Genomic DNA, 21,480 nt, shown 5'->3' with positions numbered 1-21,480 from the left:
CCAGGTAATCAACTTTTTACCAAAGATGGATCTGTCTTTATGGAAATTTGGAAAAATTTGATGGTTTAGCAGTTGAGATTAATCCCACGTTACTCCTGGCCCCAACAATTGGCAGTCTAGTTGATTCAGCCTCTTCAATTATCTGTGAGTCTGACCTAGCCTCCTCTTTTTGATCTTGTTTTGTTCCTCTTGTAGCCTCCATGCTAAACTTCCTCTCCATCCCCTCAGCGATGTTCCTGAAGCATGGAATGTCTAATCTCTAAGTAGGATGACCTTAGCAGGGAAAGGAAAGCAGGGGTTCTTCCTTTCAGTTTCCTCAGTACTTCTCATCTTGAAGAGAAAGTTGCATCAGATGCTGATCTCCTTTTGTGCATATCAGGTGTAGCTGAGAACCTTGGTCCAGCAACCATGGCTATCTTCATTGTACCTATTTTTACACTGGCTTTCCCTTCATAGCAGCTGGTGCTGGTTTTAGTTAGTGACTTTCTTTTTCTAACTTTTAATTTTGAAAGCTTTCAAATTTACAAAAAAGATTCACCAATTAACATTTTGCCACATTTGTTCTATTTATCAACGCACACTTTTTGTTTTCTAAATCCTTTGAAAGTAAGTTGCAGATACAAACATCTCTTTAAGAATAAGGGCATTCTCTTGAAGCAGGGACTCGAACAGCTTTTTGTACACCCATGTTTACAGCAGCACTATTTACAGGAGCCAAAGGAGGGGGGGCAAGCTAGATGTGCATTGATGGATGAGTGGATAAGCAAAATGTGGCATAGCCGTACAGTGGAGTATTAATCAGCCTTAGAAAAGAAGGAAGTTCTACAAGGCTACAGCTTGGAAGAACCTTGAAGATATCACACAGAGTGAAATAAGCCAGTTACAAGAGGTCAAGTACTGTGTGATTCCACTCGTATGAGGCACCTAGAGTAGTCAAATTCATAGAGACAGAAAGTAGAATGGTGGGGGGGGGTGGAATGGGGAGTGAGTGTTTAATGGGGACAGTTTCAGTTTGAGAAGATGAAAAGGCTCTGGAGGTGGGATGGTGGTGATGGTTGCACAATAGTGTGAATGTGCTTAATGCCACTGAACTGTACACTTACTGGTTAAAAGGGTAAATTTAATGTTACATGTATTTTACCACAGTTAAAATAAGAAAAAGATTAAGGTTTTTATTCTTTTTAAAGGATCACAGCATTGTCCTCTAAAACCACAATAAACATTGTTACATAAGGACAATAAACAATAATTGTATTCAGATTTCCCATGTTGTCTCCAAAAATGTCTGTCTTTCCCATTCACATACCGCATGTTGATATTTTTATTATTTATTTATTTATTTATTTGACTGTTAAGGGGATCGCAACTCTCAGCACGGTGTGGTCTGCACCACGCTCAGCCAGTGAGCGCACTGGCCATCCCTATATAGGATCCGAACCCGGTAGCTCCGCACTTTCCCGAGTGAGCCACAGTGCCGGCCCCACATGTTGATATTTTAATGTTTTCTTTTAAATAAATATATTTTAGTTTGTAAAAAGTAAGTTGATTTAAAGCACAGGTGGATCTATAGGTGATGAAAGTGGTGGGTGTCGGACTGACTGGGGTCTAACCAGCCCTGAATGTGTAGTGGTCTGGGTCCCTGTGGCCCAAAGCCCAGTTCCTAAAATGCCTACCTCTGGACTCTTAGCCAGTGAAACCTTCTAAATCTTCATAGCACTGGCCTGTTAACTGAGTTGGTTAGAACTCAGTGTTATAAAACCAAAAGTCAAGGATTTGGATCCCCATACTGACCAGCCGCCTCCCAAAAAGGATGTTCACAGTAAGGCCAGCACTGACCTCATGTGGCATTTTAGCATCATAATGTGGCTAGTGCAGCCGAGGAACTGAATTTTTAATTTTATTGAATTCTGATTAATTTTAAAAACTGCTGCTCGGTTTAGTTATTGGAGAATTTTAGATGTGTTTGGGACACCTTGGATATGGAAATCTACTTTTTCAACTGCGAGTTTTATGAAATCTAAATACAGATCAAATATTTTGGATGGGAATTTAGCACCTGAATTGAGATGTGCTGTAGGTGTGGAGTGCACATTTGGATTTCAAAGACTTCATACAAGAAAAAAAAAGTTAAATATCTCAGTTTTTTATTGTGATAACATGTTGAAGTGATGTTTTGGATATATGAGGATCAATGAAATATCCTATTATCTTCACTTGTTTCTTTTTATGTAATTGTGGCTATTAGAAATGTAAAATTGTAAGAGTCGCCACATTGGATTTCTGTTGGACACAGCAGATATGGTGCAAGTATGGAGTTGGACTTCCTCAGTACAGCAGCCCCCACTGATACCCTCTGCCTGGTCCTCCTCTTACTTCCCTTTCTGTGCTGCTGAACTTTTGGGTCCTGTTGGGTTTTGGTGAATTCTTGACTGGAGTCTTTCTCCTCTGTCAAAATGAGGCCTCAGGCCTATGATTATCCTGGTGCCTGCTCGCGGCCTTGGCGCAGGGCTGTGTTGGCTCCTCCAGTGAGTGCTAGGCTGGTGGAGGGACAGGGCTCTGCTATGTCTTTTACCTGCTGGGAGTTGGAGGTGGACAGGACTGATTTGTGTTACTAGATATGTGGGAAGAAGCTTCTCTCTTCCTGTCTGGCTTTTGGCCCCAGGTCCTCAGACAGGACTGAGGCATCGGAAGCATTGGTGGGAGGGCATTGGGCCTTGGGAGAAGGTAGTGGGGGCACTCGCTCAGCTTGGCTCCCTTCTCAGATGAGACATGTCAAGCATGACATCTAGGAGAACTTGGAGAGTGATTTCAGAGAGCTGGGGAAGGGCCATAGGCCTCATGCTGTCTGCCCAGTGTGTGGGTCTCTGGCTTTCCCTGTGCATGTCTCATAAACCGGTTACTAAATCCAGGCTGGGTGCCTTTCTAACTAAGATGGATGTGTCTTCTGGTGTATCTTGTGCCCCGACCCACCCCGGCCATGGAACTCTCCTCAAAGTTTTTTTTTCCTTTCTTCTTGATTGAAAACTGTGTATGTGTCATTTCAGGAAGTTGGGAAACAGAGTGTATAAAGGAGAAAATTAAAATTAGCCAAAGATACCTGTTATTTTGCCATCTCTTTTCCATTCAGGAATGTGCATGTATGCACATTTTCATTCAGTCACTCATTCTGTACACTAGACCGTGATTATGTTCGTAAAGCTTCATAGGTGATGAACATTATTTCCACATCCTTAAATATTTTTTACCTTATTAATACAAAGGTGGTGAGGACTTCCAGGGAATGCTGTAGGTCCATTAGGTCCGTTGGGCCACTTTGTGACCTGGGTTTTGGTTTCTGTTGGGCTAAAAGCCCTTCACCAGTGAGTGGCTCTTCCTCCTAAGTGGACTTGAAGGACAAGCTGACCACATCTGCAGGGGAGTAAACTTAGGCTGTATGATGGACTCTTAAGTCTGCAAGATGCCAGCCTGGCTGCATCTAAGGCTCCCCTGGGGCACAGCACCCAGGACTGGCTCTGCCAGTAGCTGCCACCTGCCTGCAAGGGCTGAAGACAGGGGAAAGGGGATGGCAGGTGAGCCCTGCAAGGAGATGAGACGCACTTTGTGTCGTTTACCCTTTTTTTCTCTCCAGTATTTCCATCCACTTTCTTGTAGTGTCAGAGTTGAGGTGCTTGACTGCTGTGGGTTATGTACTTTGTGGAAATTAGGTGGAAGTAATGGCAAACAGGAACATCAGTTCTCACAAAGTGATAGATCCCTGCCAAGTTCTTTGCTTTCTTAGCTGTTGTCATCTGAAATGGTGTGGATTTTGTTCTGTTCGGCTCCTTTGCATTCTGAAAGTTAGTGAGATTGAGAAGGTGGATGTCAGTTATTTCAGTGTAAGCATCCGTGTCAAACTGATTCAGTTAGGTTGTCTGGGCAGAAGTAGACATTGAATGTTTGCTGAGGGAATCCTGGCAGTGCATGGAGGTGCTTGTCTGGGTGGTTTACTCTTAACCTGAGAGGAGAGAAACCTGAAAGGAAGTCAAGGCTGCATGGAAGATGGGGCGCCTTGGCCTGTTTCCCTAGGACTTCATTGACTGTCAAAGGCATCTATGAAGATGTAGGAACAGCCCTTTCTATACCCTTGGGGTATGTATCAGATATGAATCTGGCAGTTTAGACATGGCTCTCTCACTGACTCGTCTTCTTTGCACCTGGGGTCAGTCTTCAGTTCCCACTTTATAAACAAGAGACTCGGGGTCTTTCCAGATCTGACATTAATTGTATCATTTTCTGTGTTCCTTTTCTTTGAGAAAAGTGATACTCTCTCTCCCCCTCCAAGGTTTGGGTTCTGTACTGGATGAGAGCTGAGACAAGGTGAGAGGAAAAGTCATCTTTCTTGGAGCCACTTCTTAAGAGTGCCTGGATATTGACTGATGTAACCTTGTTTTTTTCAGATCTTTTAAAATTCAGCTTTACAGTGAAGGCCCCAGGATATAGTTGAAGAAAGGGTCAGTCCATTAACATCATCTCTTCATTGTGGCTCTGGTGTCTCTAAACTCTGAGTCTGTGTGGCCTTGTTCTTCCTGATATGTCTGTTCTTTGCTCCTTGGCGTGTCTGCACTGGGCCGTCAAAAGCCTAGTATGCCTTTCCCTCTAGTCTTGGCTAAAGGGATCAGTGTCAGGGTCATTGTGTCTCTGGAAGCACTTGTGCTATTCCTGTTCCCTTTTGTCCCCAGTGAGCACAGGCAGGTCCTGGTGATGCCTTTGAGTCATGTTGTCTCAGCCACTGCTCTGCTGCTTTGAGAAGAAACTTAGAGGCATGATGTGCTCTTGCTTGCTCATCTAAGCGGCTTCCCAGTTGATGAAATTGTAGGAAAGTTGATTGGAATGTCACCTTTCCCACTTGTGGATCTGTTCACAAGTTCAATGTTGTACTCACTTGTATGTGACAGGCCTTACTGTGCTGAGCTGGTGCGTCCTGGAGTGTTTCAGCCACAGGCAGAATGGCTGTAGGCTGGGTGGATTGCTCAGCATCTGCATTTTGTTCATCGCCCTCTAACCAGCCTTCCAAGTATCCAAGCAGCCTGGCCTTGACCACACGTGTGGAGGTTGGTACTAGCATGTTGTCCTTGTGTTTGGTGTGTTGCAAGTGCCATAGTTGTCTTTTTTTGTATTCTAAAATTTTGTTCATGAAGATCGTGAACTTTGTTTTTATCCTTCTGTTGGAAATGAGAAGATTTCAGAAGACCACTGTGATGTCCTCCTCAGGAGCTTTCTGGTCTACACCAAGCCCAAGATTGTACTGTCAACCTAGTTGGACTAAACCTAGTTTGACTAAAGGTAGGTTTATCATTTTTAGACTTTTTCCTCATTTCAGTTCTTTATCAGCATCACCTCCCACTCTTGCTGCCTGGCAGATTCTTTTATTCTTCAGGACCCCTGCATTTCCTTTCTAGTTAGGAAACCCTCCTCTAAGAATAGGAAAGAAAGTGCCCAGTCTCACTGCCAGCCTCGGTGTTGTGATCAGTACCACTTTCTGGTTATCTTGGAGTTTGTCTCTAGAAGCAGGATTTTTCTGCATGAATTAACAGTCCTATTACATTGTGTTTGATATTATGGTGTAGATTAATCTCAGTGCCACATACCTCCACACCAGCTGTTGGGAAATGAATAACTAAAAAGGTGTAAAGTGAAGACAGGTAAAGGAGATGAAATAATTGCTTTAAAAGAGGCAACCATAAGAAAATGTCACTGCCACGACCTGAGACCTACTTGGCCCAATCTGAGTCAGTGGAAATACATAGTTTGAATTAATGACACTGTATTTCTATCATAATCTTTCAGCCTCTAATTTGGGAATTTAGCCAGAGCAGAGCCTTAGAGGCCAGCTCACCAAATAGAAAGGCAGATGGACAGATAGACAACAACAAAGGCCAGCAGGGGCTTGTGAAAGGAGGCAGATTGCAAAGGGGCTAGGCTGTTTTACGTATGTGTTGGCTGGATGGTTTTTCAGTGTAAACAGGTATAGACATCCACAGACCTGCCTCCATATCCCACTTGAGTCTGTGTTTCTGTGTGCCCAGTCACATGCGAATCATTACCATGTTTCATCTGTGATTTTGCATTCTGCTTTTCTCATGCAACATTTTATCACATGTGTTTCTCTCGACTTCACAAACTCTGGAAATCTCTGGAATAGGGGTTACAGACTATGGCTAGCAGGCCAATTTGTGTTTTATTGGCACACAGCCGGGCTCATTGGTTTAAGGGTTGTCTGTGGGTGCTTTTGTGTTACAGTGACAGCAGAATGGAATATTTCAACAGACTGTCCTGCACAGCTGACAGTATTTATTGTCTGGCCTTTTATAGGAAAAGTAGCCTAGTCTGTCCCTGTTGGAATATGTTTTAGCCCAACAGTTTTGGTCTTGTTCACATTAAAGTTTGGTTTGGTTTGGTTTTTACTGTATGTTTCTCACAGGAACATTTTAAATTCACGAATCCATCCACCCAGATTTAATTATCAGCACCGTGACATAACCCGTATGTAACAATGGAACCTTTCACTGTACCTGAGGTGCTCATCATTCCAGCTGCTGGCAGCTTTTGCAGCGAAAAGATGGTGCAGCATTCTCAGTGCCCCTAGTTCATTTGACCTGTGGATTTTGGTTTATAAAGCAAAGAGACTAGAATTCTGGTTGTCAGGGTCTTGGCCTCCCCAGTCCCCTAGTCCTCATGGCTCCAAGGTCCTTGTGTATCCCCTCCAGTGGGGGACAGAGAGCTCGAGTGTGTCTCACTCCCCGGCAAGAAGGCCAGCTTATCTCCCCTTTGGCCTCTGATTGAAGGCGGGCTGCAGCGTCTGAGGTACTGCAGCGTCTGAGGTGATGGGTCTCTGCCTGGCAGGTCCAAGGGGGCTGGGGCAGGGTGTATACAAGCTGCAGGAAGGAGCATCAAGGCTCTAAGAGCTGCCTTAGTGCACGGCCGCTGGCCTGGCTCCAGGCCGCGCAGTCTGGCTGATGACACAAGCGCTGTTCTCACCAGCTGCCTGAGCCAGTCAGATGGAAAAGTAATCCTGTTTGTGCTTCCCCCACTGACACAGATTGCACAATTAAACAGGGCCGCCATCATGAATGTGAAGGAGCCGCTGCGCTGCTCTAGGACCAGGAGGGGAACAGACCTTCTGATATGAATATTGTTTAGACAGCATTTCAGCAAAGGCATTCCTAGGACAGGATAAGATTTGTAAATTGACTAGTATTGAGACATGACCAAGTTTTTACCAAAGTCAGGGTGCCCCATCCCCTTCTCTTTGTTTCTTAGTAGAATCTCACATTTTCCTAAATAATTCTTTATACAAGAGCCTTGCAATTGTGGGGAAATAGTCTCTTTCTGAAGGGTATGTGCGACTGTGAACTTGTAATTTCATGAGAGGCCTGGGAGTCAGCCTTTGCTTAGCGTGAAAGAAGATCAAGCCGTATACCCTCAGGCCTCTTACTGCTTGCAAGCATAAACAACTTGGTGTCTGCTCCCCTTGCCCCACGGCTTCAGCAGGGAAGTGTGCTTCAGATTTTACCTATCACTTGGGCTGCATCTCATTGCGGACAGATGGTCAAGAGAATGTCTTAGCTATGATTTGTTCACGGGAATGACATGCTTGGGAAATATCACTACTAGAAATCTGACTTGAGACAGCTCATGGGCCACGTGGCTTTCACCTGTTTCTGCAGGGAGGGCAAGCCAGCTGATAGATACAGGGAAGTATGGTGCTGCTGCTGGGCTAGCCCAAGACTCGCTGGGCCCAGCGGCTCTGATTGACCAGGCCTCTGGTCTCTTGTGGTTGCCCCTGTGCTTGGTGAGCAGAGCACTTGAAGCATATGCCTGGTTGAAGTGACTTCTAGCTATGCAGACCACTATCCACTCTCCTTCTGTGTCACTGTGGGGATGATGGTGGTGATGATGAAGCTGCCGCCTGCTTTGTAGGGTTGCTGTGAGGATTAACTAAGCTGATACATAGCATGGGCCCAGAAAGCTGCAGGTATGTACTGGTAAGTTTTCCTGGGCCCTGGGAAAGTGTGGTGATGGGTCACTTAAAGCTCTGCTAAGTGCAGTCATGGTATCTCATGAGAGAATTCAGAGAGGATTTCATTAACTAAAACTCATCTCTATGACTGCTCTGGCCTCCCCTGGTGTCTTGTTGTCTGTGTGCTGTGTCACCTCAGGAGGAGGGTGAGTGAATGAACAGGACAGAGTTGAGGCAGGAGACTGGGCCCACTGGGAGGAAGTAGTTCTGATGAAACTACAGTGCAGAGTATAGCAGGTCACACTGAATCTTCAGAAATTAGCCTATTTCTGGATAGTTGTGTGTGGTCTTTTTCTTTTCCTCTCTTGCGTGCCCTCAGAGTCCCAGACTAAGTCCATCTGCATTATCTCCACTCCCTCCCCGCTTCTCTGATTCTCTCTCTTGCCTCCTAATCTCCCTTCTTGGTCTGGGAATAGGTCCATCTGCGAACAGGTCGCTCCAGGCCATGCTTCTTATGGTGACAGCCCAGAACAAAGCCCATCTAGAGACCCTGAAAGCACCATCAAAGGACAGGAGCCAATTGGGGGTGGGGACGACACAGGGAACTGCAACTTGATAGAGGATACCAACGGAGAGGGCTTGCTGCCACCTCCTTTACAAGTAGGAACTCCATCATTGTGGAAAATGTTTGAACTTTCTGGACTTGTTTTGGACTTTTTGGTTTTCTGTATCTGTAGATTTCTAATTTATCTGGACTCTTGGCTAGATTATAAATTAGGTTAATGTCAAAGGAAATAAAATATTCTCTGTTGAAAGCTGGGAAACATCACAGTTGTGTTGTCTGTTAAATACTGTCTGTCCTGAAAATTTTCTCAAGTCACTTAAATATGACAGGAGAAAATATCCTTGAAAGCAGGCATGCTTAATCAGATGTCTGTGAACTTAAGGGAAAAATTTTACATTTTTATTTTTATTTTTATTTTTTTATTTTTATTTTTATTTTTTTTTATAAAGATGACCGGTAAGGGGATCTCAACCCTTGGCTTGGTGTTGTCAGCACCATGCTCAGCCAGTGAGCTAACCGGCCATCCCTCTATAGGGATCCGAACCCGTGGCCTTGGTGTTATCAGCACCACACTCTCCCGAGTGAGCCATGGGCCGGCCCTTACATTTTTATTTTTGTTAATACAGAGGTTCCCAAACTTTCTCAGCTTACAGTATTCTTAAGTGTCTCAGTTTTTTCACTATGCTCATAGGCCTAATGAAATACCCAACAATTTTGTTCATTAGGTAGTTAGGTCCAAACAACTAAATAAGTACTAATGTCCCAACAACTATGTATCTGTTTGAAAGAAAAACACATACATTGAAAGGATAAATTTTCCCGTTTTATCCTTACGGAACCATAGTTACTTCCTAATGGGATGTGTGTGCCAGTTGGGCACTGCACAAACGCCTCAAACCTTAGACCAGATCAGGCTCCAGATCAGGCTCCACCACCTACATCCCTGTTCACTTTAGCTTTTTTTTTTTTTTTTTTAATGGTATTTGCTTTTTATTACAGCACCTGCTGATGAACACCAAGCTTTGCAAGCTGTGGTGTTGTTGAGAGGGATATAGTACAGTCTAATGGTGAAAGTATCAGTTGCTGTGCTAATAGTTTCTACAGTGTCCTTCTAGGTTTAACATGACATCCCGGGGTGCCTTGGCCCCCAGTTTGGGAATCATGGTACTAACTAATCTCGCTTCATCCTTTTTTTCTTATTCCTCTAAACTAGGCACATGTTATAGGATTTCTACTGGGAGTAGATTCAAAAATAGGACATTCAGTGGGATCATGTTCTTCGGGTTGGAAACAATAATTGAAATTCTTTTCCTGTCCCTTGACCTTTAGCTAACTCTTAACACGCAGAATGGTGGCTCCTGCCTCTTGGCCACAGGTCATTATGAAATGGAGAAGGAGCAGCATTTTTTAATCTTTTAGATGGAAAACTTTGAAGACGACGTCTACTCTGTCACAAGAATCCTGGCTGCCCTGCTTTCAGCTCCTCACATGTAGCTGGTATTTCTCTTGCCTGCAGGTCTTTGCCTGTGCTGTTACTGCATCGGTCCTGCCTTCCTGCCTCATCACAGTAGTGCACCCCCTCCCCCAGCCCCTCCCAGTCTCATTCTCTGTCCCTCCTTCAGGAATGCTGCACTGTCCTCCAGGTCAGGAAAGGTCCCTCTTTCCCTGTCTGTGGCCAGAGCAGCCTGGCCCTTCTTCACAATATTCATCCCAAGCATCACTTAATCACTCAGGCAAATGTGTGTCAGCTGCTGAGTCCAGGGCCTGACGCATAAGGATGCATTGCCTGAGCGAGTGACTGACTCTGGCAGTCGCCACATTGTCCACATGAGAGCACGAGCGGTTTTCCCTTTCCAGAGCTTTGAGATTGAGCTGGAAGCCCCAGAGTGACAATCTGGGTGTGGTCACCGTAGTGCACATCTGCTAGGTGCTAGGAGGACAAGAGTGAAATAGATGGGCCTGCTCTCGGGTTCCCAGCTGTGTGCTTGCGTGTGAGGCTAATTGTAGAAGCACAAGAAAGAGACCAGGGAAGCACCAGGTGCTGTGGGCCAGTGTGTATGTGTGCACCTGTGTGTCCTGGCAGCAGAGTTAGCAAGTGAAAGGCTTGAAGGTGACAGGGATGGGGGCTGTGTTGTTTGGAGCATAGATGCTGGGGCCTGCAGCAGCAGTGGGGAAGAGGCAATCACTGTGAGAAGAATTTGGCCAAGGAGACTGACCTAGTCAGTTCTGTGCCTTATAAGAGTCATCCACCTCTCACATAAAAAATTTCTTACTGGTACCTTTCTTCCTTGGCACATAACAGACTGGAAGAAGTTCTGGTTGGGTTTCCTTGTAATATGAATGGGTTCTTGAAGTTTCCCTAAGATTTTACTTTCCTGTGGTCACAGGAAGGCTGAGTCATGAAATGTAAGCTGTCAGGCATAGCACCATTGCGTTGGGTCAGAGTGTGGCCTCTTCAGGTGTGGGTGCTGTGCAGGCCCAGAGTGGGTGCGGAGCAGGAGTCTTGGACATCTCATATTAATCCCCCTTGTGAGGGCCATTGATGTCACCTGTCACTGGTGTCCTCAGAGCCTCCTAAAAAACTTTGAGGCATTTGTGTCTCTCAGGTTTGTCTCATCTGTTGAGCATGTCCTATCTTCTCATTTGAATTGACAGCCTTGAGCAATTTCTTTTGTCAAGGAATTGACCTCAGTCATTATGGGTATGTAGATCTTGTGCCTACTTTTTCATGTTAGTTAAGGATGGCGACCAGCCTGTCTCAACTGTCTGTGTTGGATCCTTGTGGGGTATGTGTTCAGCTTGCTAGTGGGGATTTCCTTGGCTCAAAGGCCACCTGAAACCGCACAGGAGTCAGATGCCAGTCTGGGCCACCCTGGCTGCTTAGACCTGATCTTTCTGTTTCCCAAGTAAATTACTTTACTTCTCTTTTTGCCTTGGTTTCCTTATTTGTAAAGTGAAGATGAGGTACCCCCACTTTAAAAGCCCTCCACATGGTACTTTAAAGCACCAAGATGAAGCAAAGTTAGAGAGTCAAGTTTTCCGGAGAAAAATCTCCGTTTACCTTGTGAACAGAAAATTCACCTTCCTTGGCTCAAGGGCCTGTGGGGCCTGGTGTGAAGATGAAGAAGAAGGGTGGTCACTGGTACCGAGCAAGAGTCCTCCTTGTGTTCCTTGGCTTTACTGTAAGTCCCTTTGGAAAGAGAGAAGGTGTAGCCCAGCCCCAAAACTCCAGAAGCCAGTTACCTTGACTTCATCTTGCCTTAGGAACATTGCTTAGAGTTTTCCAGAATGCCATTGCTTAATGGAAAATTTATGGAGTTGCTTCCTCTTGGTGGGATGAGCTTGGCTGGAACCCCTGGTGGCTTGTGGCTGACATGTTCTGCTGCTCTGGGGTGGGAGCTTCTCCGCCAAGATGGGGCTGCCCCCAGCCTCCTGTTTCTCACCTGACGTGTTCAGTGCACAGTGTCAGCTGTGTGTTTCCTGAGCTGCTTTCTAGGTGAAATCTAATAGTAGAAACCAAACCGCATGTCACTTTTCAGCCTCACTCACTGCACCCTCCCTCCCAGGCTCCAGCTTCTCCAGTGCATCAGGGCCTCCCTTTGTGATATGGCCATGTTACACTTGTCCCCTTCGGTCTCTCTGGAAATGTTGGTCCTGCTGCATAGAAGCCCTCTCCCAGCAGACTCCAGGCGTCCCTAAACTCTCCTTATGCATTTTCTTTTTCTGTGGTGCTGCCCTTCTATCAATACATCCAGCCAGTCACTTAATGTGTCCTGTATTTTCTCTGTTCTTGACCAAGGCTCCTGGCAAGCTGAAACGTGGATGGTATCATTCTTCCCTCTGTCTTCTCCTGTCTCATTGGCCCCCACCTTCAATTTCTGTGGTTGCTATTGAAATGATTACCCCCATCCACTTAGCCATGGAGGATTTGAGAGAGAACGCTCTGCTGTGTCATCTTTTGACCACCTTTCCCAGCAGTTTCCTGCAAACTTGCCTGGCCCTTCTGGTTTCTCAACCACGACGAGCCTGCAGCCTGCAGCCTGCAGCCTGCAGTCAGTTCTGGCTGGCTCCCTGCACTTCTAAACACCTAACGGGCGCTGCTGTAGCACACCCTCCCTTCAGCTCAGTGATGTCTTTGTGCAGGTGACACGAGTGTGTTTTTCTCTACAGTGTTGTCTTCTCTGAGCTAAAGGATTAATGAATTATTCAGGTTTTTAAAAGAAAGCGATTCTCGTTCCCTCTCTGAATGGGCAAGACGCACTTTTTTTTAAAAAGATGACCAGTAAGGGGGTCTTAACCCTTGACTTGGTGTTGTCAGCACCATGCTCTCCCAAGTGAGCTAACTGGCCATCCCTATATAGGGATCCAAACCCGTGACCTTGGTGTTATCAGCACCACACTCTCCCGAGTGAGCCATGGGCCGGCCCATGAGACACACTTTTAAATCTCTTACCTGTTTAGTGAAAAAGAAGGGAAAGAACACAGCCCCTCCTCTTAAAGTAAGGATTTAGTTCTCAGACTGAATCCATGAGATCCAGAGTACAGTGTCTTTGTCGCTGCCAATTGTTGACTTCTGCGTTGGATTCATACCCTGTGTCCCCTTCAGAGTCTTGCATGAAGTGGCCTTAGGCTCCCGCATGGGTGCCCTCCCTGTGGCAGCCTCTCCTTCAGAGCAGCACTCTCTTTTGCCTTACTCTAACCATATGAGAGCTGTACCTGCAGTCTGCCAGAGCTCTGTGGAAGAAAGAAGCTGGTTCTCTGGAGATGTTAGTTTTCCAGCTCCTTGTCATCCCTCGAGCTCACCCTGCAGCCAGGACCCATGTGCAGGGCAGTCATCCAGCCTGCCATGGGCCCTAACCATGGACTATAAGGTGCTTTATGTAGCAAGTTCTCCCCTGGTGCTTTTGAAATATGATAGTTTGCCAGAACTGCTTTTACAAAAAGGCTTGCAGGAGCCTTGGTTTAGATTCTACTCGGACTGAATTATAAAGTAATTCATTGACAACTAGAAGGCCTGATATGTGCTAGGCATAAATCTGCTTCTAGACCCATTAAGTGAATGCCAGAGTGAAAGCTGATACAGAGCCAGCTAGCCTGCCCTGTCTTTTCTTGTCCCTTCCACCTGCCAGAGACCTGTGGTCCTAAATTAAAATCTGTCCCCCTTTCCTAAGCCCTTGCCTGACTTCCTCAGCTAAAAAGGTTTTCTTTTCTCCACTGAACTTCACTGACCTAGGTTTGTTACTAGAAGTGCTTGTGAGATGCAGGCAACCCCTAGCTGACAAAATCTTTCTTACTATTGGGACTGAGTTTCAAGCTGTTCGTACTTTTTCTAGCCTATAGAAGAGTGACATAAACAGGCAGTATACAAAAAGGGGATGCAAACGGCAGTATGCATTTGAGCAGATGCTTCTCATTAAAGAGGAGTGTGGGAACTCTGGGTACCATGAGGTAAGAGGTGGGCTGTTGCATTTATGGAGGGCAGTTTGGTAATAAAAACGTGTGTACCCCTGACCTGAGGTTGTACATCTTGGAATTGGTCCCATTGGAATAACTGGATAAGTGCACAGAGTCTCCCTCGTGAGGATGCCTGTGGCAGAGTTTGCAGAGTTGGCATGGCCCTCTGCAGAAGTCATTCAGATGAGGGGAGGGTACCAGACAGAGTGCTGAGACAGATACTGACAGCAGGGGCCTGTGTTGCCACAGGAGGCTCCCCTTTCTAGTTGATAAAATGGTAGGTCGAGTATGGGTTCATTTTTATGTTATCAGCAGTACGCTTGGGGGATTTCTTTCGTTAGCAAACATGCATTGTTTAAGTCACCAGGAAAATGTTCTTAGTCATCATGAGGCTTTCCCTGAACACTGGGTAGTGGACCGTGTGGGCCATGGAGGGCAGGAGGTCCAGCCTTTTTGCTCCTCCCTGCCTGGTTCTGGCTCACCAAGTGGAAAGAGTGACTTGGCTCAATGTTTTGTGAACCACAAATACAAACAAGAATTTTAATGTAAACGCCGTATTTAGGGGCTTGCAAGTCATCCTTTCCCCCACACAGGCAGTGTCTCCTGAAGGCTTCCAGGTGGGAAAGGGAAGGTGCACATTTGTGAAATGTGGCTTTATTGTACCTCCTTCCCCCTGAACTCTGCAGGTCTCAGAGCCCCTGTTGGCTCCTGGTGGGCTCTTGCATCCATGTGCTGCCCCTTGCTGTGGTACGTGATCTCTTTTCCCTGCCGTGTGGCGAGTCTTTGAGAAGAGCAAGCATCAGAACCCTTTTAGTTAGTGCACAGAGTGGCTCCAGCCAAACTGGCCAGTCACCGCCAGGGGAGCTCAGTCCTTGGAGGTCACAGCTGGGGGATGTGTCATTATGAGCGGCACATGTCTGCTGCCTGATCTCTGATGGGGATTTTTCTCTTCCCTTATAGAGTTCCTGGTGAAGAATGTGATGGGATCACTAGCATGTCTGCGGAGAGTGGCCCTGGGACAAGATTGAGAAATCTGCCAGTAATGGGGGATGGACTAGAAACTTCCCAAATGTCTACAACACAGGCCCAGGCCCAACCCCAGCCAGCCAATGCAGCCAGCACCAACCCCCCACCCCCAGAGACCTCCAACCCCAACAAGCCCAAGAGGCAGACGAACCAACTGCAATATCTGCTCAAAGTGGTGCTCAAGACACTATGGAAACACCAGTTTGCGTGGCCTTTCCAGCAACCTGTGGACGCCGTCAAGCTGAACCTCCCTGTGAGTAGCTTGGGCAGGGCTGAGGGCAGCCATCCTCCAGGTCTCCTCCTTTGTGTCTCCGGGTGAGGGCAGACTCCAGGGGAGGATGGAAAAGCATTTGGAGTTGTGGTGAGAGCTTGGGGCCCAGCCCTGAGTGCCAACACCTGTGGGGCCCTTTGAGTAAGCAGTTTCAGCAGTCCTGATGAATCGAAATGGGGAAGGAGAAGGTACGAGCTCATTGCTCAAACAGTAACTTGGGTTCCTGGGGAAATTTGTGTAGAGTTGAAATGAGATGGGGAAGGGATGCTCACAGATTTCCTTCCAGTTCCATGGGAAGCTAATGTCAAAGCACTTGATGGTCCTGGCCCCCTGCCTTTCTCGGCTGTGGTTGGCTGGGCCTGGTAAAGTAGGCATGGTTGGTCAAGCTGTGCTGGAGGTGGACTGGCTAGCTGCAGTGACGGTTGCTAGTATCATCGTCGTCAACCTAGAGCCCAGGGTGGGGAAAAGTAGCAGTTATCTCCCAGGGAGCAAGTTCATGGAAGTGGTCCTGGCTGGAGAGAGGGCCAGTTGAGAGGGGGCTATGGCTGTAGGCCGTGCCTCCCTGGGGAGTAGCTTTACCCTCCCTCCCTTTCATGGCCCAGAGCACTGCTCTTGTTCTTTTGTGCCCCCACTTCTCTTCTCTTTCCCTAGAGAGTTTCTCCCATCTGCCCACATTCCTAGAAGGTGGTTCTGGAAGCTCAGCTTGTATCTCAGACTGAACCGCAGGGAGCAGACAGAATAAATGCTTTCATTTTCTTCTTTTCTTTGAAGCATCAAGGACTAATTGTCTTTAAACTGTCCTCTGCTGTTTGCCAAGTCCCATGCACCCCCTGGCAAGTGAATTAGGTGATTGCAGCCACTGACCCAGGCTGGGTCTACAAGGACTAGAACTGCTCGTGTATACACAAATGGTTTGAGCCTCACCAGGTGTCCACGTTCAAGAAGAATGAATGCACCAGTGTGACCCTCCTGGCTTGAAAGCCATGGTGTTTGTGACAGCTGTCCAGTGCTATCCACTGAATACACGTCATATACACTCAGGGGAAGAGAGTCATGAGGGGGCACTGCAGGTTGGGTAATGAACTGGTTCAAGAAAGGGGTGGAGGCAAAAAAGGGCCACACTTTGCCATTGTCTAAGACTGGGCGTGGAGGCAGCCAACTGTGGTGGCCTACAGGTCAGTCAGGAGGCTGTGTGTGGGAGCTTGCTGCACTACTGGCCTCTAGCTGGGCTGTGCAGATCCACCACTGAGAATGACATTCTTAGAGCAAATGGAAGGAACTGAGAGGTTGCATGGGGGTGGGGCGGGGCCTCCAATGTACTTATGGGGGCGGGAGAGGCCTATAAAAAAGAGCCAAGAGAATCACCAGCAGAGAGCAGTTCCTTAAATTTCCACATCAGAGGCTACAGGGAGGTCAAACAGACGAGGATTCCGACCTGACCATCCTGTTGGCCTTTAGGAGGGCATTGATGACCTTAGGAAGACGTGACACAGAAGTAGACACCAGATTTGCAACGGTGTGAATGAGAAGGTGAGGATGTGAAGCCACCATTTCAAGAAATTTGGCTTCGAAGGGAAGATCTGTCAGGGCCAGACTGGAAGGGAGGGGTCAGTTTGTTACAGGAAAACACAGAGGGGCCAGAGGTGTGGAGGGCTGAGAGGGTGAAGACAGAGGAGAAGAGGGGCTGGAGGACTTGAGATCTCCAGAAGGCAGCATACCAGTTGAGCCAAAGGGAACAGCACTTGCCAGTGGGGCAGACAAGTGTGAGTGGTCGGTTAGGGCAAGGGGTTGTAAGAGTTCAAGATCAGTCTCTGTGAAGTAGAGGCTGAGCTCTCGAGGGTGGCCAGGATTCCCCTGCTCCAGGCAAAGTGTGAAAACACTTGACTCTGTGACTCTTGACGTCATCCTCAGCAGCTCTGATGTAGGAAAAAGGGGCCGGTCGGTGCTGGCACTGATCTGATGTGTTCAGAGATGGAAAAGTGAGGAGCCAGGTTGCTGGGCGAGAGTGGTCTCAGGTGTGGTGTGGGCTGACCCAGAGGAGCTGGTCAGTTAGGAGCATTGTCATGCTACAACTCAGCTTTCTGGGACCCCCTCCTTCAGGAGATGTTAATAGTGCCACCAAACTAGTGTTCCTCCTTCTACTATTTTCTGATGCCTTCTGGATCCTCACATGCATTTTGGCATCTTGTCAGACCTGGAAGCCCACTGCCTTGGCTGTCAGGTTCTCTCCCTCTTCTTCCCACCCAACTTGGTCCTGCCTCCTCCCTCCTGCTTGCCTTTGAGCCACCTGACACACTATGGCCAATTCAGATACCATTTTTAAAGACCTTTGACCTCTAGATTTAGAATAAAGTCTTAATTTCCACTGGAGCAGATGTATTTGGACTTGGTTCTCTGGGGAAAGGAGCTCAGACCACAGTGTTGGTGTAGAAAGTCTGGTTTGAGACACCCCTTTTAGGTTTCTGCCTGGCCATGTGCAGCCCTTACCAGGGCAGGGCTGTAATCTTTGCCAGCCCTTACATATAAGTGGGTGGCTTTTGTTCCCTCCTCACGGGTGTCAGAGCAACTCAAAATCCCACCCCCATACCCCTGTTTAGTACTGTCCACCACCACTTCCGGGCAGGACTTCAGTGTTTGCTAAGTGTAGGTCTATCTATCCTCCTCCCTGCAACAGCCTGTCCACCCCAGCCAGCCCATCTGCCATTGGTATCCCATTTGGATGTGGTTCTTGATACCTCACGCGAGCTTAATTACAGGAGTGCCTATGCTCAGTGTAGGTGATGGCCTCAGAAAATGCGGTTCTCAACAGCTTGGCCAAGAGACCTGAACTGGACCATCCACTGGGGGCTTCGTGTCTGTGTGCAGCCCCCCAGCCTGATCCTCTGTGGTCCTCCCACCTGGAAACCCAGGCACTGCTTGATCTGCCCCTAATTTTTTTTTTTTTTTTTATTGTTTAGGCTAGGTTTAGATTTAGAGAAAAGTTGTGAGGATCATACAGACAGTTTGATATTGAGGACTTTAAGACCATCTGTACCTGTTGACTGGCTCCTCCTACTTAGCATTTGGAGAGTAAGATGTTTGAGGATGGGGCTGGCTGATTTTTTTTTTTCTTTTCTTTTCTTTTTTCTTTTTTTCTTTTACTGAGGATTGTGAAGGCTGACCAGTTCCTCATTTGGCAGTTAAACCTGGTTAGTTACTCAACTGTGTCCGGATACTGATGGGTCCTTAGTGGTAGACTGTGTGCAAGTAAAAGAAATGGAAGTCCAGTGAACTTGACAGGTGGGGATTTGTGCTTCACAGTTCTTCAGTGTGACAGGAAGCAGGGAGTGCAGTTGTTTTGGGTGGTCTCCACACCGGCTCCTGGAAATTTGTATTTTATGGATGTATGAAATTTCAAGTGATGAGAACAAAAAGGATCTGACATGGGTTGTTTTGGTAGATAAGAACTGCTTTTTTAAAGGCTGTATGCTTTTCCCATTATTTATTAAATATGAAAGGATATTTTAAAAGAAGCATACATTTTGACTAAAAACAACCTATTCCAAGACAGGGCACTTGACAGATTTGCACATTTTCCCTCCAAATTGACACTTAGCATTTAGACATCCTTCTCTCATCCACTTTATCTCTGGGTTCCCTTGAGATCCCTCATTGCTGCAGTGGAAAATTTTCAGTCTGTGCTGTGGCTTCCATCGATTTAGCTGTGGAGTGACCTGAAGTGAAATGGGCAGACCAACCTGTCCAGCTCACATCCCTGCCATATGGCTGCTGAGGTAAACACTGGCCTTTTGCTCTCTCTGCTTTCCAGGATTACTATAAGATCATTAAAACACCTATGGATATGGGAACAATAAAGAAGCGCTTGGAAAACAATTATTACTGGAATGCTCAGGAATGTATCCAGGACTTCAACACTATGTTTACAAATTGTTACATCTACAACAAGGTGAGCTGTGGGGCAGATGTCCAGCTGCCCGGGGAGGTGGGGAGGAGGTGGCAGCAGGCATGCTAGGAGCCTGTGGACACTGGTGCTGGGCGCGGCTGGGCTTCTAGTCCAGCAGGAGGAGACTGTTGGAGGTGGAGGTAATGGGACCTGTGGCTGTGTGGTGACGGATATGTTTCTTTTGTGGGGAGGAGAGTGCTGGCCATGTTTAACTTGCAAGCCATCCTTGTTACCTGAACATGTCTAGTAGAGAAGATGTGGAAGTGTAGTGAGGACTCACCACAAAGTACGTGTGTAAGATGTAAATTGTCAGGAAAAAGCCTACTATAGTGTAGCTGTGCAGAGGTGTCCTCAGACAGAAACCTCCATATGAGCTCGGCTGCTCTGTGGGTGATGGTCTCCTGGAACCATGATGGTACCATTGCTAACTCTTGGCCATACAATCTCCTGGTCTTACATGTAGACCTGAAGGTCTCTTCCTAACCCCGTAGCCAAACCTTTTGGCTTGGCTGTGCCGTGAAGCCAGATCATTTGTTTACAGTTCAGACCACAGATGTGATTAAAATCAACCCTTTCAAATAGAACGACTCTGGAGGGAGACCCTATACAGAACTCAGCTTTTGACCTGTGCTGGTGTAGTGGGTAAAATTGCCCAGAAGAGATGGGTAGGTGAGTTTCTTGAAGTTTACTGTGTTTTCTTTACAGTGTCAGCTCTCACCATTTAGGTTTAAGTAAAATGTGAAGATCAGACTCTCCGTTTAGAGCTGAGTGGGATCAGTGTGTTATGGACTAGGTGACAGAATGGGGAACCATAAAGCAGTATGAGTTGGGCATTGCCCAGAGCCCTGCCTTGGGAGTGCACTGGGGAGCATTATTGGAGCCTTGCTGAAGTATCTGTGGCAAGATATCCTGTGTCATTCAAGCATTTCCAGTGAAGTTGAGTTGTATCCGGGGAGGGAGGCCCAAACGCAAGGAGGGGCCCCCATCAGCTGAGCTTGGCAGATGCCTAAGACTTTAGGATGGTTTCTTAGGCCAGAGAGGTAGGTATAGGTAGACAAGTGCAGGCTTGGTACACCTGTAGGAACACAAGCCTCCATGTTACCTAGTAGCGTAACAGTTGTGGCTCCTTTGAGGTTCACATTGAGGAAGGACCCTGATATGACACTTCATGCCTTGGGGTAGGGCGCCTGTCTGCAGAGGCGGGGAGGGGAGGGCTTTCCAACTCGACCCACGTGTCTCCTCATCCAGCCTGGAGATGACATAGTCTTAATGGCAGAAGCTCTGGAGAAGCTCTTCTTGCAAAAAATCAGCGACCTACCCACAGAAGAAACTGAGATCATGATAGTCCAGGCAAAAGGAAGAGGACGTGGGAGGAAGGAAGCAGGTAGAGTACTGAAGTAGCAAGTGCATCGGCTTTATTTTTCCTTGGTCTTTGTCCCTTCCCTTCTTAAGTTCAGTAGAGGAGATGGAGACGTTATATGAGGGTACTTCAAAAAGTTCATGGAAAGATTCATATGATCTTTTGATTCTATCTTTCCATGAACTTCTCTTGAAGTATCCTTGTATACTGATGACCGTGCTGCTGTTTAGATGTGGTGGGATCATTTTCAGTGTTGGATCTGCCCCACAAGGTTACATGACCCTGTGGCTTCCCCCAAGTAGAAATAACGGGGCCCTCCCTTTTCTGTGGGTGGTTAGTGGACTTAAGTTAGGAAGAAAGTATAATTTTCCAAAGCACTTTGCTGTTATTTGAATCATTCACCCCGCCATAAATGGTTTTTGCTTTTCCATTTTCGTGTAAAGAAATTAATCTGACTAGAAGCAATGTTAACTAACACACTGACCCTAGTGCCTTGAGGTTTGTTGTTTAAATTACCTTAATGCACTTGTGTCAGAGCCATGCCGGCTTTGACGCACAGTTATCTGAGGCCTAAGTTAAGCCTCCTTCTTCTTCTCTGCGTGTCATGCCCTCTCTCCAAGCCCCTACTGTGACACAATTCCAGAGGCCAGCTGGCCGAGAGTTGCCCTCTTAAAGAACCGTTTCTGGCTAGGAAAGAAAACCTCCAACAGCTGTCTTCTATTTTTTGTCTTTCACAGCTTCAAGCTGCAGAAAAAGATACTTGCGAGTTAGTCCCTGGGTGTGAGTTGTTTGCTTCTCTGAGGAGCAACCTTTCCCCCTCCCACTGCTCTGAAGTGGTGTTGGAAAGGGGCAGCTAGATCTC

The 21,480-nt window shown here is 46.9% G+C and overlaps 1 protein-coding gene across 2 annotated transcripts in view; it reads left to right on the top strand.

The window, feature by feature from the left end:
* The window catches only part of BRD4 (bromodomain containing 4), an 85,669-nt gene that overhangs the window by 34,912 nt on the left and 29,277 nt on the right, over positions 1-21,480 (top strand). For both annotated transcript variants that reach the window (XM_063110313.1, XM_063110314.1), the window contains exons 2-4: positions 14,979-15,297; positions 19,124-19,261; positions 20,507-20,642. In XM_063110313.1, coding sequence (XP_062966383.1) covers positions 15,013-15,297; positions 19,124-19,261; positions 20,507-20,642 — 559 coding nt within the window. In that variant the 5' untranslated portion in view covers positions 14,979-15,012. The remainder of the gene's footprint in view (positions 1-14,978; positions 15,298-19,123; positions 19,262-20,506; positions 20,643-21,480) is intronic.

This window comes from Cynocephalus volans, chromosome 10 (genome assembly GCF_027409185.1).
Source record: "Cynocephalus volans isolate mCynVol1 chromosome 10, mCynVol1.pri, whole genome shotgun sequence".
Lineage (NCBI taxonomy): Eukaryota > Metazoa > Chordata > Mammalia > Dermoptera > Cynocephalidae > Cynocephalus > Cynocephalus volans.
The sequence above is the reverse complement of the archived record's forward strand: the minus strand, read 5'-3'. Positions and strand labels throughout refer to the sequence as shown.